General features: G+C 38.8%; 1 protein-coding gene across 2 annotated transcripts in view; it reads right to left on the reverse strand.

Moving 5' to 3' along the window:
• Positions 1-19,952, reverse strand: part of ddb1 (damage-specific DNA binding protein 1) — an 87,277-nt gene that overhangs the window by 32,017 nt on the left and 35,308 nt on the right. For both annotated transcript variants that reach the window (XM_060838820.1, XM_060838821.1), the window contains exons 13-19: positions 18,841-19,019; positions 15,958-16,121; positions 14,929-15,036; positions 12,221-12,428; positions 11,978-12,073; positions 5,919-6,030; positions 2,447-2,570 (exon numbers count right to left, since the gene is read on the reverse strand). In XM_060838820.1, coding sequence (XP_060694803.1) covers positions 2,447-2,570; positions 5,919-6,030; positions 11,978-12,073; positions 12,221-12,428; positions 14,929-15,036; positions 15,958-16,121; positions 18,841-19,019 — 991 coding nt within the window. The remainder of the gene's footprint in view (positions 1-2,446; positions 2,571-5,918; positions 6,031-11,977; positions 12,074-12,220; positions 12,429-14,928; positions 15,037-15,957; positions 16,122-18,840; positions 19,020-19,952) is intronic.

Here is a 19,952-nt window from a genome sequence, read left to right on the forward strand (position 1 = left end):
AGGAGCAGTGCTGGGTCCTCTACCTTTCGTCATTTATATAAATAATTTGGATGTGAGCATAAAAGGTACGGTTAGCAAGTTTGCAGATGACACCAAAACTGGAGGTGTAGTGGACCACAAAGAAGGTTACCTCCGATTATAATTGGATCTTGATCAGATGGGCCAATGGGCTGAGAAGTGGCAGATGGAGTATAATTCAGATAAATGCACGGTGCTGCATTTTGGGAGAGCAAATCTCAGCAGGACTCATACCCTTAATGGTAAGGTCCTAGGGAGTCTTGCTGAACAAAGAGACCTTGGAGTGCAGGTTCATAGCTCCCTGAAAGTGGAGTCACAGGTAGATAGTATAATGAAGGCGGTGTTTGGTATGCTTTTCTTTATTGGTCAGAGTATTGAGTACAGGAGTTGGGAGGTCATGTTGCAGTTGTACAGGACATTGGTTAGGCCACTTTTGGAATATTGCATGCAATTCTGGCCTCCTTCTTATTGGAAAAATGTTGTGAAACTTGAAAGGGTTCAGAAAACATTTACAAGGATTTTGCCAGGGTTGGAGGATTTGAGCTATAGGGAGAGACTGAACAGGCTGGGGCTGTTTTCCCTGGAGCGTCTGAGGCTAAGGGGTGACCTTCTAGAGGTTTACAAAATTATGAGAGGCATGGATAGGATAAATAGTCTCTTTCCTGGGGTGGGGAGTCCAGAACTAGAGGGCATAGGTTTAGGGTGAGAGGGAAAAGATATAAAAGGGACCCGTGGGGCAACTTTTTCACGCAGAGGGTGGTACGGGTATGGAATGAGCTGCCAGAGGAAATGGTGGAGGCTGATATGGTACAATTGCAACATTTAAAAGGTATTTGAATGACAATATGATAGGAAGGGTTTGGAGGGATATGGGCTGGGTGATTCTAGATTGGGTTGGGATATCTGGTCGGCCTGGACCGAAGGATCTGTTTCCGTGCTATACATCTCTATGACCAAGTAATTTTCTAGCTATTGTATTATCTATGGCAAAGTAGGATTTTCTCAGGCTTTCTGCCATCCTGCAGGAAAGAAGAAATTCTTTACTGTGGTTCCCAAACAGCTGTAGAAAGATAGCTTTCAAAAAACATGACCAAAACAATTTTCCAAACTTGAATTAGTCCACTTGAATTAGTGGACTGAGCTAAATGGAATATTGGCAAGCAGGCTAATAAGTCAGACTTGGCAGTACAAATGCAAAATGTATTTCTCTGATCAATGGCACTCCAGAATGCCAAGCAAGTATCAACTCCCTGAAATAAATCTACCAAAGTTTCATTACTAAGGTTCTAGACAAAGAAATATAGAAAAAAACCCAGCAAAACAAAGACATTTGGTGGGTAATAGATAAGTTCTAGACACATTCAAAATTTATAAAGAGAAGCAATATGTCATAATAAAATTCAATGAAGTTATGTCACAGTTTGATAGATACCTACACCCAAGCAAGCATTTGCCACTTTTGGGAAAGGGGTAACTTAGATTGTTATGGCCTTTAGAATTAAATGTTACTGCATTACAACAGTGATAACACTGAAAATAAGCTAACCGGTTAGGAACTGACAATATCAGGTAATCTGAAAGCAAGACTGCTATAGAAATTTTCCTTTCTTTCTTTTGGTGACCACATTAACAGAGTAGCAAGACAAGGTTAATTCAACTATCTTAGCTGATATCTGAGCAGCAGAGTGGGTAGTACTGCTGCCTTACAGCCACTTGGGTTCAATTCCACCCTCGTGCGACTGTGGGGAGCTTGCACCGGTTTCCTCCGGGTGCTCCAGTTCAAAAATGCGCAGGTTAGCTGGATTGGCTATGCTAAATTGCCACAGTGCCCAGGGACACGTAGGTTTAGTGGATTAGCCATAGTAAATGTAGAATTATATGGGTCTGGGTGGGATGTTCTTTGAAGGGTCAATGTAGACTTAATGGTTCAAATGGCCTGCTTACACACTATGATCCATTCATCAACACTAACTTTTTTTTTAATCTGTTCATTCATATTTAAACAGTGCAAATTCAAAATAAATACTCTGCTAGAAATATAAAACAAAAAAAAACTAGAAATACTTGGTAAGTTACTCAACATGTGAAAAGCAGTAAAGTTAAGAAATTTTACAGTTGAAACAGCAAATCAGTTTTCCTCACGTTTTATTTCAAATCCAATTTCTTAAAAATACTTTTTATTCCTACCAAATGCCAAATCATGAAACACAAGAAATAACTGGCTCTACAAGATGTTACAGTATAGTTAATGAAGAAATAGTCTATTGGAATTGCCAGTAATTCATGCTTGTATCAGCAGCTTGAAATGAAGCTAAAGACAACAGGAGTGGTAAAGCATTTGTTGATTTGTTGGCTGGTGGAAAGATGCTTGGTGAAACCTGGTGAATCTCTAGATAATTGCTAACACTATTTGAGAGATAATTTTTACCTTCAAATGTATGTTGATCTATGATTAGTAGATTGTGGACCTCCACTTCATCCCCAAATGAGCTCTCATGCTGTGAAGTACTACTTGGAAAAAGCTTACTGGAACTAACACTGGTAGAAAGAGCCTAGGAAGAGTTCAATAAAACAATGAAGCAGCAACACAGGGCATAGACAGCATAGAGATCTTTGTTATCTGTAATATAATCATTATACATTTATATGAGTGCTTTTTAATGGTGGCATTCATTATACCCTATGACGACTATGGTTTACGACCCACTTGGCACCTTTGGGTATTAAACATGCTTTCATATTTCTCTTTTTCTTGCTCTACAGTTAATGGAAGTAAGAAAAGTTAATTAACAGATGATGGCTACCTCAGTCTCTATTAAGTAAGGCTACTTAAACAAACATGTAATGCATCCATTAGTCCAACATTTTTATTTTTCACATTCCTCCAGGGATATCACCTGACAGTGGTTCAATGATTATACAATGGGTGTTCTTCTTTGGAGAACCACGGGATTAGACCTGTGTTTCAGGTTTGATCCCCTTGCAACCATGTTTTCATAATGGCTCTGAGATGACTAATTTACCTTGACTTGCACCGTCCGTTGTCTTCCTTATTCCGAATGCTTCATGCATTAAGATGCAAAGGTTTGTTCTATCATCAAATTCCCCTACATTTTTAATAGATCCTTGGTACAATATGACATAGATGCATTCTATCTCTTTCTATTTTATGATAACAATCAATCAATCTATCACAAACCTACAACAGTACCTTATCCTTTAGCTTAATTTTCTAAGGGTACATTGAATCTAGCACCCCACAATTTAGTTTGAAGCCTAATGTACACCTCTAGTTAGGCAATTTGCCTGGACCCTGGTCCAACCATGATTCAAATGGGGCCTGTCTCATTAGAATAGTTCTCTCTTTTAAGGAGCACTGGTACCAACGTCCTATCAATTTGTCCTAGTTTCTCCCATCAATCTTTGACTAAATTTCTTTTAATTTTTGTTGACAATTAACTCATGGCTCACTAAAATAGAGATCATCTTTTGGATTTTGCTTTATAATTCAACCCCCATATGCTCATAGTTCCTCAGAAGAACCTCCTTCCTTGTTTTATCTATATCACTGATAGCTATGTGAGCACAATAAATGGATCTTTCCTTCCTATTCCTTTGCAATCCAGATTAAATATCCTGAAACTATGCACCAAACAGGAAACATGGCCTTCAGCAATCTCGATCCTGGCCACAAGAGTCTCTACTCCCTTGACTATACTAACCCGGATTACAACTATATTTCTCCTTTCTCCCCATTTTGAATGGCTTACTGTACCATGGCACTATGGTTGGTTTGCTCATCATTCATATTGCCTCTGCTGCCATCCACACAGGGAGCGAGAATCTCAAACCTGTTAGATAGGTTCAGGACAGAGCTCCTGCAGTACTACCCCTTGGATCCCTCTACTTGCCCCACCAACAGTAACATTCCCCTGCTCCTGACTACTGACCAAATTCAAGATACTTAATCTGAGAGGTGTGACTGCCTCCTGAAACACAGCAGCCAGGTAACCCAGCACTCTGATGTGTCTGATCGAAGCTCACACTCCAGCTCAACAACTCTGAGCCAAACTTCCACAAGTAACTAACACTTGCTACAGATGTGGTCACTGTGAGCTGCAATGGGATCCACCAGCTCCCACATAATGCAGCTACAACAGATTTCCTAGCCTGCACCTCTACTTAGTCCTTCATTTTTTAAAGACCAGTAAGAAATTCTTTTTAAGTTTGTAACCTGTAATATTTCTCCTATTTACATTCAATCTGAAAGTTTGCCTATAATTGATTATCATATTCGCAGCGATTACCAATGAACTTATGGTTTTCCTGTGACATCACTCTTGGCTTTGTGTTGGGCCCCTGATACTGGCCTTCAAATTATCCTGTTAAAAAGACCTTACAAACTATGAACCAAAAAAAAAAGCATCTCTTCCTCTCTGCACTGAATTCCCACATTGCTCCAAAATCTGAATGATTTAGATTGGTGAAAAATGTTTAGGTTCAGCTTCTAGCTGTCACAACACAGCTAACATATTCCCAGAAATGGTGTTGTCTTGCAACATTTGAATCCATGCTTGGTCCTTTCTCTTACTCACACATAATTTCATGCACATACAATTCCATATAAATATGCAGATACAAAACTCAAAGATCAGTAGCACAGACAGAGACTGCAAATAAATTACATCGCTCCCTTAAACCACTTCCATGCTTTTTGCTTGCCACTTTGACACCAACTTGTGACTGGGACATAACGTTCACAGTTTGAACACTGGGAAGATCACAGCCTTTGTCAGAAAGCATCTTACTTCCACAGTTAGAATCATAGAACCCCGACAATGTGGAATTGAGTATACACCAACCCTCCAAACAGCATCCCACCCAGACCCATTGTCCTCTCACCCCCACTTCATCCTTATTCCCTGTAATTCTGCATTTCCCAAGACTAATCTATGCAATCTATACATCTGCAAACACTATAGACAATTTAGCATGGCCATTCCGCCTAATCTACACATCTTTGGACTGTTGGAAGAAACCACAGCACCCAAAGGTAACCTATGCAGACTCGGGGAGAACGTGCAAACTCCATGTAGACAGTCACCCAAGGGTGGAATCAAACCCCTGTCGCTGGTGCTTTCAGGCTAACCACTGAGCCACCGTGCTGCCCATCATTGCTGCCTCTATCATTTTTCCTGGGTGTTCATCTGGCTAAACCAAATGCACACAAATTGTAGCATTCACTTTGTTCCAGTGTCTTGTGTCAAAGCCTGTGCCATTTCAAATACTTAGAATCATTATTTCCAGCTCCGCAACATTCTATTGCCCCATAACCCCCATGTTACTTCCTTTAAACATAAAAACTTTTACCAATACTGTTCAAACTCATGCCCTTATCCCTCCAATGTTCTGTCAATCTTTATACAAACTGCTAATCTTGCCTATACGAAACACGAATCAACCATCTTCTGGGTAGGTTGTGCTTCGGTGGGTCGGTGTGGACTTGTTGGGCCGAAGGGCCTGTTTCCACACTAAAGTAATCTAATCTAATCTTCCTAACCTTAATTGATTGAGAATACACCTTGGTCTTGTCCAATAGAAACCTCTGAGCACAAGTGCATAAAGTTGTACATATTTCATTTTCTAGTATTGCAACTCTAACTGCTTGCATGTCTTCCACTCCTACTTTAGTGAATAACCTTCATCTGTTTTGATTCTCTTCTTTGGAATCCCATCTGCAGTTTTAATTTAATAGAACTTAACGTTGATTTTGCCAGACCCTTTTCTAAATGATATCTCTTTGCTCCTTGGCTCGTTTCCATCTCTGAACAACAGATTCATTTCTTTGCATTAAATATTTCAATGCATATCCGTTTTGCAAAGAATGTACATGATATTACCTGAGTGCTAGCACTTGGTCTCAGGACAGTGGTACCTCCACTGGGGTCCAACACTTCTATTCTGCTGCTAACCAGACCAAAGCACTGAGAGGCCTCTTGGTAACAAATTCTTCTGCAGAACAAGAAAACAAAAGATAAAGACAAAGCACCAAATAAACATCAAAGAAAATTTCAGTGCAAACCTTATTTAAATGCCTCTTTCCACCTCTGCTCATGACATCCCTTAAATACAGTTAATACAGAACAGCAATATAAGGCTATTTCCATCTTTTTTGGTCAATTTTATTTTTACAATATTTTCTTTGACAACACCTTCACCACCACACTCAGTATAAGCAAAGCAGAACAAAATCATAACCAACTCTTTCTTTTAAAATGAAAGTAACCATAATCATAGACCAGACAATCTAAAACATGGGTAAGCAAAACAAAGTTGCCAGAGGTGTGGGAACCAAAACTAGACATAGTACTCCAAATGGGGCCTAACCAGAGCTTTATAAAGTCTCAGTAGCACAACGGTGCTTTTATATTCCAACCCTTGAGATAAATGACAACATTGCATTCGCTTTCTTAATCACGGACTCAATCTGCATGTTTACCTTTAGAGAATCCTCGACTAGCACTCCCAGATCCCTTTGTACTTTGACATCTGGTACTGCATCATAAATACTCAATTTTTGTTCTGATAAATTAAATTAATTACATTACCAGTGTTTAACTGAATTGCTTTGTAACTGGTCAGCTGTGCTCCTGCATCAACAAGTTACAAACTTGATTATTCTTTTAGTTACACAGGCTTTTCTCAAGTACATAAAACAAAATACTGTGGATGCTGGAAATCTGAAATGATGGCAAAAAATGCTGGAGAAATTCAGCTGGGCTGGTTGCGGTGTCGAGAGAAACAGAGTTTATATTTCAAGTCCATGATCTCTCTTCTTCCAAACTATCCACAATCATAGCCTACTAGACTGGCACTTGTACTGCAGTGGTGGTGGCCCTACTCTGGGTGAGAGGGTCAGCATCAAGTTTCATCTTGTTCAGAAATTTATAACAACATTGCTAAACAGGTTAATTACAAAAATTTCCACTAGATAAAAACAAAAAAAATTATGAAATGCGACTGAGAAAAAAATCTGAAAACATCAGAAGTATTTTAGCAGAAGTGTAAACCTTTTTTCTGAAGTGCTGGTGCATTTTTAATCTTTTGTCTTTATTCTGCAAATGTGCATCAAAATGGTTTGAATACATATTGCTAGAGTAAAGATCTTTCTATTCCCATTAATCCGGAGAACGTTCTATTGAATCTGTAGATTTTTTTTCCTGCTTGCAAAGGCTATGAATCCAGACAGTATGTTGTCTGGATTTGACTTGTTAGATTTCAGTTTAAAAAAATCCTAAGTATACATTGCTGCAAATTTGGCCTTAACAACAAATCAAAAGCTGATTACACAACAGAAACAAAGATAAAATAGAATAAATCAAACTATTAACATATAACACAATGATTAAAGATTTCAAATCACATGGTAAAATGCAAAATTGCATCTGTTCCATCAGTACCCTTCACAGCACTCAACTCCAGAGAGAATTCTCTATGATCAATTTAATTTGCTTTCAATTCCTGGTCTTGAGAATCTGACAAATCCTTCCTTGAATGTTTGCACAACTGAGGTTACACTTCAGTTTCAAACTGACATTTCTGGTCTGGAAAATTCAAATTAAATTCCTGACAGTAAAGCAACCCATTTCTAAATCAGTTTGAACCTTTCTTCGTGAGAAACTGTCAAACACATTAACTTCCATTAAGATGACTGAAAAATTGCAAAAGGCTTTCCAAATAATGAGCATTTTACTTGAGCCAAAAAAAAGCTGATCAAGCTAACTCAAAGTTGAATACACTTCATATATTTACAACTAATCCATAATCCTAACTCAAATCGAATTATGTTAAAAATATATACAAAATCACACTTATTACAATTGATACATTATCTTCAGTTCAGTGCCTGCCATTTGTGTGTCACTTTTCTCTCCTCTGCTTTTAGCCAGGCTGTTTTTTGCTGGAGGCAGAGCCAGAGGCATCACCTGCTTCTCACTTCATAGAAGAATGAATGATAATTAATGTGTGATAGCAGAAAATTGCAAAGCAGCCTTCATACATTTAGCAGGCCATTCCGACACACAGTAGAGTTTGCAGCACAAATCAAACCTGTCCCACTCTTTCACAGAAGCCACTAAATAGCAAAAACAAAATCAAATTCTGGGTGAATTTTATCTCCCTAGCCTGAGATGTTGAAATCAACTGTCGCAGACTGCAACTAAATGCAATACTCCAAGTACTGTTCAAGTACAGTGAGGTAAAGGCAAAGAAATTGGGCAAGCAAACAAGAAAAAATTAGCTGCATAGATGAAGGATAGTGCCAAATACCAATACATTAAGAACATGAGGATGACATGCGTAGATACAGATGATGTAGCCAGGGTTCTGAATGAATATCTTATCTCTTGGCTTTACAAAAGGAGAATTTAACATTCCAGTTCAAGACGAATGTGGAATATTGGATAAAACAAGCACAATGACAATGGGTTTACTTGGGGAATGAAGTTTCAGGAATGAGGCTGTTAAAACGAATCCAGGAAGAAATAAAGGGTGCTCTGAAGATCACTTTACAGGCAAGGTACCAGAGGACTAAAGGTTTATGACTGTTGTACTACTACTCAGAAGGATGCAAGGGATCATCTAACTAACTATAGATTAGTCAGTTTGACCTCAGTAGTCAGAAAATTACAAGAATCAAAGTTAACTGCTAATTGGAAAGACATGGATTAATGGAAGTATGGTTTTGCCAAGGGGTGATCACATGTCACTAACAAATGAATTTTTTGAGGCAGTAATGAGCATTGATCAGAGTAGAACAGTGATGTTTTCTATTTTCATCTTTCTAGAGCATTTGCCAAGGTCCTGCATGACTTAGCTAACATTTCAAATCTGGTGCATCTTCATCAAAACTGGACTCAAAATGTGAGAAGAACGCATATGCTGCCAGACTTAAACTTCACAGAAATTTGTGTTTTTGTTTCAGATCTTGTTTTCAAAAATCCTATAATGACAGATTGGTCAAGAAAAGTAAAACCCATGGGTTACAGAGCCATGTGGCAAGTTGGCTTCAAAATTGGCTCAGGTGACAGGAGACAAAGGATCCTGGTAGAAAAATTTTTATGCAAAAACAACAGTTTTCAACAGTATCACACATAGATGAGTCTTTTTTTGCTGTTTGAGGCATATATTACTGATTGATACTTAAAAATAGGAAGCAGGATTGGGGAATAGATTGACAATACAAAACTTGGTCTTATCACTGATGGTGAAGAGGATGGCTGTCAAGTGCATGATAATATCAATGGTTTGGTGTTCTTGATGGAAAAATGGCAAAAGAGAATTCAACTTAGAGTAGTGCAAGTAGTGGATTTGGGGATGGCAAACAACGCAAGGAAATACATAACAGGAAAATATTGAGAGAAAAAGGGAGCAAATGAGAGACATTAGAATGCATGTCCGAAGTTCCCTACAGCTGGCAAGACAAATAGATAAAGAAAAGAAACGTGGATCATCGAATGACACATTTTTTAAAAAAAAACGTGCAATCCTGGAATTAAACAAGGTACTGGCTACACCACAGCTCGTGTTGCATACAAATTCGTGATCCCTACATAATATAAAAAGCACATAATTGTACAAAGATGTGAGGAAAGAATGCATAGCCACTGAATTGGCATTAAAAGTCGGTGGCTAGTTTATTCAGCCATTGCACAATTGTTTGAATGTTTTCTGTGTTGTAACATTTATCGCATCTTTTGTTTACAAGGAGTAAAAATGAACCTGGCTTACTGAACTGCTGCCGAGAGCAGTCCTGTACATCAATGGGAGCCCAGGTACCGTCTCCAAATGACTGACCACCCGCCCTCCCTCTCTCTCTCCTCACACTTTCCCTGGAGTTCTACACAGGGGTGTATCCTAAACACCCCCTTCCTCAGATAATCTCTCCAATGTTGTCCTGTACAGGGCAAGGGGAAACTGGTCAAAAAGTTGCAGTAAAAAATTATGTGCATGCCGCATGTGTTATTTGGAGACTCACCCCACAAAGGCAGCAGCAGTCTTACGGTTGGTGTCCAGTTTGGCTGCCCCTGAGAGGGGGTGGGGGCAGATGGGGACTCAAGGGGGCTGGGGGACTGGCCAGTTTGAACAGGGAGCGGGCACAGGGTTGGTGGGATGGACAGGAGGACGGGGCTGGAGGGCAGACAGTGGGGGGGGGGGGGGGGGGAAGAATAAAAATCGGGGGCTCGCACACAGTGTGCTGCTGCCTAGTCTCCTGAATGGGGACCAGACTTAACAGAAAACCCCAAGCCCCAGAGGAGGGGCATTGAATCAAGTGACCAAATCAATTATCTGAAATAAATAGTGCCCACCCTTCTCATTCAGATAGTCGAGGTTCCTTTGTATATAGTGTTTGCATAGTGAACTGATTAGAGAAAACATTTTAGCTACTATATTCTTTGAAAGACTTTGTCAAAACTGAGGTCAGGTGAAGGAATTAACCTTACGTGCAGGCATTGGTTGAGATTTCCATATTTCCATACTAAATACAGCTGTACACAGCACTATGCCGTTTATTTCTCCAAAAGAGAAGTATCAACCTCAATGCTTCTACACTTTACTACTTTATGAAAGCCTTTTAATCTCTTCAAATCTAGGTCAACATCTTTATGTAGATCATTCAAAGCAAAGTTCTTCCAATGAATTGTGTAGATAAAACAATGGTCACTTTCAAATACATTTTGTAACTGACTTGTTCATTGAAACATAAATGAACAAACTGAGTGACACACAGATTGATAACACTTAAGACTACAACTAACTAAACAATTTATAACAATGTTGAGAGTGGATAGTAGCTGACAACACAAATAGGAGCCATTTCTTGTGAACAGTTTGATTATGAGTAACAGAATCACATACTCACATTCAGTTGGAAACCAACATAGCCATAGGTTTTAATCATACCATGGCTTGATTAGTGGCTTCTGACTTTTTACTCAAACCACATCAGTACAATTTATAAAAGGTATTACAAACAGCACCTGGATTAGATACTTCAGACAAATCTTCTCAACAACAGACTGGTAGAACTCCCTGTAACATTAGGACTTAGGACCAAAAAATGTAGTTTGGGATCCTGTTGTGCTGAGTTGGGAGTTACAACATAATTGAAGCAGAGATCAGAGATCTCCAAGTACATATGCCAAAGGCCCTCAGCAAAAATAATAGTTGGCCCTTTTGTGCAACAGCCTAAATTGGCTCGAGTGCCATTAGTAACTATTACCAGAGGAAACCAGGTGATGGAACCGCCATTTGCCAACTAAAATGCTTTAACTGAAACAATCTGCAACCATCCAATTTGCATATCACTTGACAATTTGCATCAATATTTTGAGTATCAAAAACAAATAGCTAAACAAAAGATAAATCACAAACAAATTGAAATTTTTGCATAATATCCCACTAATGTGTGCAGATGTCAAAGAAAAGGGAAACCAGAGCTATATGCACAAAGATGCGCCACAGTTATGATTGAACTCCGGACACATAATCCAAAGTTTAATTTAAAAAAGGTATAAATGCTGGAAATCCAAACATTAAAGGATCAAGCTCTCAAACTGACTCCATGGTATAAAAATTGTATGAGTTGGGAGAATGTGTTTTATCCACTCACCCCAAATTCAATTGAGGGATTTTCAAGGCTTAATTTAACATCAATTGAGACAGAGAATCTATTCATGCAGTTGAGTACTCAGCATGGTCTTAGTGGATCCACTCTACTAAGAGACACAACTGGTTTGTAAGCTAGCTTAGTGCTAAAACAGGATTTTTCAGTTATGCCCTGCAGCGCAATCTGCACAATTGCATACACATACAATATTTGATACAAGACACAAGCAACATCTTGGAATGCTTTCATATATGACTCCAATGACAAACATTATAAATGAGGAACACTTACTTTGGAGATTCATTAAGGGGAACTGTTCGGATGTGTAGTTTCTGAATTTCATCAATAGTTCCTATGGTTAAAGTGCTGTTGTTGGCCAAGGCCAAGCTGTTAGATAGAGGAACAAAACAAAAACCGACAGCAGTTAGTGCTTTAATGAAAATGAAAGAGACCATAATTTGTAAATTGATGCAAGGAAAGGAATAAATCTTTTTAGTGTCTCCAACCTCTGGAGACTGTAAAGTCACCACCAACCTGTCAGGGTATCCCTCAGAGTTAAGAGGACACATGTAGTTCACTTCCTTGAGGTTAACATTTGAGAAAACAAGCTTGTGATTGCTGCTGTAAATGACAGTGGGGCGGTCTGAACAAGCAAAAACATTCGTGGTAGACAAAGATCTGAAAGTTCGTAAGACTGTTGGCTGGGTCCCCAGCGTAACTTTCTTACGGTCACTCAGCAAACCTAATTTAAAAATACAAGGGAAAACAATTAGATTATTGCCATCAGTTATAGATATATAATTAAAATAAATTGTACTCTTAGTTCTCCCTCTTCCAATTTTTCTTCCTCTGCTGAATTCAGTTTATGATTGAGTACAGTTGCTGAGGCTTATGATACTCTTTGGCATTATTCAAACAATCATTCTTCATTGGCGAACCAAAATATGAAGATGTGGGTGTACTTAGAGTTAAAAGCAGCAAAACTACCGGACACTGCACCAAGTGTTCTCAATAAGGCAACAATGTAACACTTGGTCGAACAACTCTATTAGCTTCTTGCTTGGAGACAAAAACAAATTCGAATTCAGCCAATCAGTTTAAATTATACTCAAAAATATCAAACTCCAAATCAGTTTGAATTGAATATATTGACATCTCAAAAGCCAATGACATAATCCAATGCGTTTTTTTTGGGGGGTGGGGGGGGGGGGGGGGGGGGTGGTGTAAGACTGAGGAAAATTGACCAGTTGAGAGGAGATCTGCCAAGCCCAGCATGTAAACAGACTTCCTGAAAAATGGCTCTCTTAAAAGGTACCTTTTTGACCAGTAAACTTTGACGAAGAAATTCCTAAGAAGATGAAAAGACGACAGGAAAATCAGAATAGAAGAACGAAAGCTGCCTGGCTTTGAGATAAGTGTGGCTTTGTAAACCTTAATTGGGAGTTTTATCGGATTACTATTATAGAAGGGAAGGTAACAGATAGGTTAGCGTAAGGAATGCTAAACAGTTGTTATTTATTCTCTATTATACTTTCAGAAATAAAGTTATTAATTTTTACTTAGAGTACTCCTTGGCCATTCTAATTTTTACATATTACTGCATGGGATAAATCTTTTCTGTGTTGCTGGTTTTAAATGAAGCAGTAAGGTTTACCCTGTGTCAGAACAGCTAGTAGACTACTTGGTTGTGGAATGGTTGCTATCAAATCTGATCACATCTGTGCTTTTTAGCAGAGATCCAAATAGCATGATCAGAATTCATTCTGATCCAAAACAATTTCTATCCTTAGATGCTGCCAGGCCTGCCGAGCTGACCCAGCAATTTGTTTTTTGATCAAAAACCAGACTTTTTTCCTCAGTTGTCCACTCTCAGTAACTTAATTTAGCATACCTATTATGCTATGGAGCTCAGTTCAGCCAAGTCAGAGATCAGAAGTAAAACCAGAGACTTTCCAAACGTGCATCAGAAGTTCCAACATTTAGTTATGTGTCCAAGCATTGAGTCTGTGGTATTTTGACTAGTTTACGTGACACATACTCAAATGAAGATGATGATCACTGCAGGAAACTGACCACTTAGAAACTTCTTCCATTATACAAACAGAAATTGCTGAAGAAATTTTGCATGTTTGGCAGCATTTGTGAAAAGAGAAACAGCTGACACTGATTGCAACATGGTTCCTGAATTTTGTTTGGCAGCTGTCAAGGAGGAGAAAGGCACAAAAGAGGAGAAGGTGCAAGAGGAATAAAGATAATTGCATCTCAATATGTTAGTGAAATAGGATTCTAAATGTGCACATGAACAGAAATGCACCTACATTGCTTAATTTGGCTGCTAACAGGAAAATGGGATAAATAATATTGTGACTGCTGCATTACAAAAACGGAGGTGATTCGAAAAAGGCTCAATGACCATAAACACTAGGTATGTGCCTAGGCAGAGAACCAGGACAAATGGCAGATGGTGATCATGATGTTACCTGAAAGGTGAAATTAAGCATTTGGAGACACAAAGACTTGCTGTGAGAGCCAAGTTAACGAACAAGCGACAAAGTCTCAGAGTCATCAGATACCATTCAGGATGGGTAACAAAAGTTGGTGCATCAGTGATGAAATTTAGGTAGGAGTCAGTCATCCAGTCTAGGGTGGGTGGGCAAATAAAATTCAAAAACAATTTCAAAACTACAAATATCTGAGACCTACCTAATCCACACAGCTGTTGTCAAAAACAAAGTGAGGACACTTCGCAATGTTGCTCATAAAATAGAGCCAATATAATAAAATTAACCTTTTATTTGTTCTCAAGTTATATTGATAACTTACCATTTGTTTGATGTATTAAACAGTAACACAGATGTTAAACAGTGGATAAAATAATTGCAACTCTAATTACAGACACGTACACTTGAGGCAAACTTTGACACTTTTTTCTCTGAGGAGTCCAACACCAAAATTTTCAATGCACTTTGAAATGGGTACATTATAGCTGGTGAAATGAAAGTTGAGCTTCCAGCATCAATGCGGCAAGCACAACTTAAAATTGGGTTTTTCAATTTTGCGCAACTTTATGGGCTGAATGGCCTAATTTCTGTTTCTATGTCTGATGGTCTTCACCCAACTCAGTTCAAGTTTGCTAATGAATGCTTCAACCCAAGTAGACACTTCACTCTGAACAATACTATCACACCTTGGTAAAACAAGATTAGGATCCCAAGATACAACAAAACCTATTATTACTATACCTGTTTCGATTTCAAGTCCAAAATAAAAGAGAGCACCATCACCGAGAGCGCACAGCAAGTAATGGCTGCCTTCAAACGTTGTCATTAAAATGGAACGTGGAATTATCTCTGCAAAAATGATCATGGCAGAAAATTGAGAAGGAGGGTATGACATTTTAAAAGACAACCAACAGTAGGTGACAACCATTTATAAGTACACCAAGCAGAAAAACAAAGATTTTAACATTAAACCAAAAATGAAGTTTAACATACAGTTCTCGCATACCACTCTACTCCACTCCCCAAAGTCGGGACTTTGTTTACTACTTCACTTATTTTCAATACTATAACAGCAATATACTATGCAGAAATGAAATGAAAGGCAGATGAACAATAGAGACATTACTTGTATTCTTGAATGGAAAGACAGGATATTTCTGCATGTACCAAAGCCAAATCAATACTACAAAGTTTTATTTTGACCTTTCTCATAGGCAGAAATCCAAGAACAAAAATGCATTCAAAGATAATATACAAGATTATCCAAGACTTTATTGCTACAATCATATTTTAGAAATAGACTGCATAGAGTTCCCTCAAGAAACGATTTCTATTAAGCATGAGACTATTATCACTATCCATTCAGCAAAACTCAATAATGGGCAGTTAATTTTCTGAGTAGTTATAAATCTCTTATGGCATTCTTCCCATCCATGAAAGTTAAAGGTTTTGTTGATGTCTCTCTTCCCAAACCTTCTCACAACTAGGTACGTGAATCAGCATGATTAAAATAAATATTTCCACTCAACTAAAGCACTGGTTTCATAAAGATTGACCTTGCCAAATAGTAAGGTAGTCTTAATTTAAAAGACAGCAAAGTTTCAAATATTGCCACTTTCCCTTGATTTCTCTTCATGAGGTATCAAAATGCAACAATTCATTTCAATGAATTTTGACTTATAATGAACAAATAATTAAGTCTTTAAGACCATAGACTATTAAAAGCTCAACAATCCAGCTGTACTGCAAACTATACTGCTGCTCTCTTACCTCCACCAAGCATTTCTTTATGCAGGGTTTCAAATGATGGTAGCTTGAGGATCCGAGCTGAAATATCTGTCCAAAGTCCAACAGAGCATAGGGGTGACATACTAGTACCCTCAGCCAATGGAGTGATGTCTAGGCAAGCAACCTCATGCTCCATCTCTATAAAGCTAGGTGGGATTTTAAAATGGCAGTTAGTCAATTTCTACTGTTGTCTCTCACAGAGTGCTCTAAACTTAAGATATAGTCAGAAAAACTATATATTTTTTAAAATGAAGATAAATTGTATTTTGACAAATTGAGCTCTCATTTCAAGAGCCCCTTTGTTCTTCCACACAGATTTATCTTGACACTAACGAGGATCACCAGAACACATGAAACTGCAAATTCCAAATCAAAGCAGACCACCCATCTCACCCAAATGAGCTACATTAACCACAGAAGAGCAAGGAGTGCCATTCTGCTCATACTTTCCCTTCACAGTTATACCATTAAAGCACATAATGAAATTCTACTTTCTTCCTTAAAGTTGGATGCTTAAAGTTAATATAACTCAATCCATAACATGATACTGAATGGAAGTGGAGAGGGTTACTGAGTTTTGGGAATTGAAGCAGTGTGAAATTGGACTACACGATGTGCTTATAACAATTGGGCTTATAACTTGAAATGTTGATTTAAATTAAGATTAGAGTTAAAGAATGAAAGTCTGTACTTATTGTCAGTAATTTATACAAGAAACAAGTTTGCACAATTCCAATTAAGTTTACTTTCCTGGCCAGAAAAATCCAATGCTGAAGAGACACTCCAAGCTTTGTCTGTTAAGTGCTTTATAACAGCCTCAGACTGTTATAAAGGGCTCTGTAATGTCAGTAAATTCTTTAACGGGTATGGGATATAGTACAAAACTATCCTCTACAATAATCTGCCACTAACTGGCAACTTTTGAGAAGATTTGTAGCTCAGGTGGAAGTTCAGGTTGTAAGTTTGCTCGCTGAGCTGGAAGGTTTGTTTTCAGACATTTCATCACCAGGCTAGGTAACATCAGTGAGCCTCCGTTGAAGTGTGGTGTTCTGTCCCACTTTCTATTTGTGTCTTTGTCTATCAAGGTGGGTGATATCATTTCTGGTTCTTTTTCGCAGAGGTTTGCAAATCCAAATTGATGCGTTTATTGATGGACTTTGAGCTTGAATGCCAGGCCTCGAGAAATTCCCGCTCGCAGAAACCAATATTTACCAACAGGTGGCAATAGACCCAACTCCACAGCTAGAAAACTGTGCCACAACCTCATTGAAAAAAATTCGTCCTGATATACAAAGTTAACAAAACAGATCTCCAAAAAAATGAAACTGCATGGAGACAACACACCCCACTTCCACAAACTAGACCCCCTCCACTCCACCCCCCCACTGCCGACCCATGGTTACGTTACCAGGAACACCGACACAGACTAGCTAAGGAGCTCCGCCGAAAACTGAAATACCTAGCAAAAGATTCATGACACTCCATTCATTCCACCCAAGAATTCCTGGACACCAAGATAGAAGAGGACGAAATAATGGTCTCCTTTGACCTAACAGCCCTATTCACATCAATTACCGTCAGCCCGGCCAAAGAAACTCTGACCACATTATTAGAGGAACCAATGATACAAAACACCAGACAGCACTAATTTCATCAGCAAGGACAATATCCTCAATCTAGTAGATCTGTGCCCCACTACCCACTTCACCTTCAATGCCAACATCTAAAAGCAAATGGAACACCAATATCAGGATTCTTAGCAGAAGCAGGAATGCAGAGACTCAAACCAACAGCCCTCCTCACGAACCAACGCAAATTTTGGGTCTGCTATGTGGATGACACCTTTGTCATCACAAAATGGAACAAATTAGAGGAAATCTACATCATGAAGAATATCCTTACTGGCATAAAATTCACAAAAGACAACAGACTCCCCTTTATCACAGTGGAGCAAACAGCTAATGGAGAACTTCAAATCAATGTTTACAGGGAAGCAACACACATACTCATCTAGAGGAGCAATCATCCCAACACCCACAAATGGAGCAGCATCAGGACACTATTAAAATGGGCAACAACACACTATAGCACCCAGGAACTACGAGTAATGTATTCAAGAAGAACAGGTACTCAATAAATATAAATCTGCCGATTCCTAAAGAACAAACCCAAACAAGCAGACAATGCACCAAGAAACTCTAGCCACATTACCATACAAAGATATCTCTGAAATGACTACCAGACTGCTTCAATACCTTGGCATCATGGCAGCTCACAAACCTACCAACACAGCAACTGATGGACCTAAAGGATCCTATACAAACAGCCAACAAAACAAAGGTTATTTACAAAATACCATGCAAGGACTATAACAAACACTACATCAGACAAGCAGAAAACCGGCCACCAGGATACATGAAACCAACTAGCCACCAAACAACATGACCAACTACCATGATTATCCTTACATACAGACGAAGAAGGGCCACTTTGACTGGGACAACACATCCATCCTAGGGCAGCCTAAACAGAGAGAGACACAGAAATTCCTAGAAGCCTCATGGAACTCTATCAATAAACACATCGATTTGGACCCCATTTATCAACCTCCGAGAAAAAGAGCCAGAAATAATATCACCCACCTTAAGAGACCAAGACACAAACAGAAAGAAGGACACCAGCACTTCACCAAAGGCTCACTGATGTTACCTAGCATGGTGACGAAACATCTGAAAACAAACCTTCCAGCTCATCGAGCAAACTTACAACCTCAATTAACTGGCAAATTTAAATTGATGCGTTACAGAACAGCTGGTGCGCAAAAGAAAAGAAAGTCGATACAAACCATTACAACGGGTTGATTACCTGATTTGTCTGAGCTCTTTCGGGTGAATCTCCAGGTAGTACAATACCCGGCCCACTGCTACCACAACTTGGCTGTTATTACAGGATGCAACACTGATATTCTTTCCGTTTGGCTCCTTCCACTCACTAACCAGTGATTTAGGTTCTTGGCTGACCAGTCGCACCGAACCAGATGTTATCTGCATAGTTTTAACAACTATTAGCACGAGAAAGGCACTAAACTTCACTTAAAATGCTAGAACTTCATTTTGAAAATAATATGTGGACCGTACATATGGGATACAAGTCAATAAGACCACCTCAGATACAATATAACTATCATTCATAATACAAAAGATTTTGAAGATGAAGAAAGATCCAAAGAGCAAAGTTTTGTCACAAAGCACTGGATTGGAATAATATTTGCATTACACAAGTGTTTTAAATTTCCAAGTCAAAAGTCACAACACCCAGGTTATAGCCCAACAGGTTTATTTGAAACCACTCGCTTTCGGAGTGCTACTCCTTCATCAGGTGATTGTGGAGAAGAGATTGTAAGACACAGAATTTATAGCAAAAGTTTACAATGCGATCTAACTGAAATTATATATTGAAAAAGACCTGGATTATTTGTCAAATCTCTCATCTTTTACAATGACCATGTTTGTTTCGGTTCTTTCATATGTAAACCACAAAACTTTTTAAATAAAAAAGTTACATTCTCAAGTACATTTTAACAGTGGGCTGCACAGTGGCTAACACTGATGCCTTTCAGTGCAAGAGACATGGGTTCAATTCCCGCCTCAGGCGACTGTCTGTGTGGAGTTTGCACATTCTCCCAGTGTCTGCGTGGGTTTCCTCCCACAGACCAAAAATGTGCAGGTTAGGAGAACAGACCATGCTAAATTGCCCGTAGTTTTAGGTGAAAGGGTAAATATAGGGGAATGGGCCTGGGTGGGTTGCGCTTCAACGGGTCGGTGTGGACTTGTTGGGCCGAAGGGCCTGTTTCCACACTAAGTAATCTAATCAATCTAATTGGTGTCACATCGACCCAGGTAAGATATTAAAGGTGTTAATTCCCTGTCAGGCTGTCTATGCCACAATGGTCAGACTGATTCTAATCTAAAAAACAG

Source organism: Hemiscyllium ocellatum, chromosome 18, assembly GCF_020745735.1.
Source record: "Hemiscyllium ocellatum isolate sHemOce1 chromosome 18, sHemOce1.pat.X.cur, whole genome shotgun sequence".
Lineage (NCBI taxonomy): Eukaryota > Metazoa > Chordata > Chondrichthyes > Orectolobiformes > Hemiscylliidae > Hemiscyllium > Hemiscyllium ocellatum.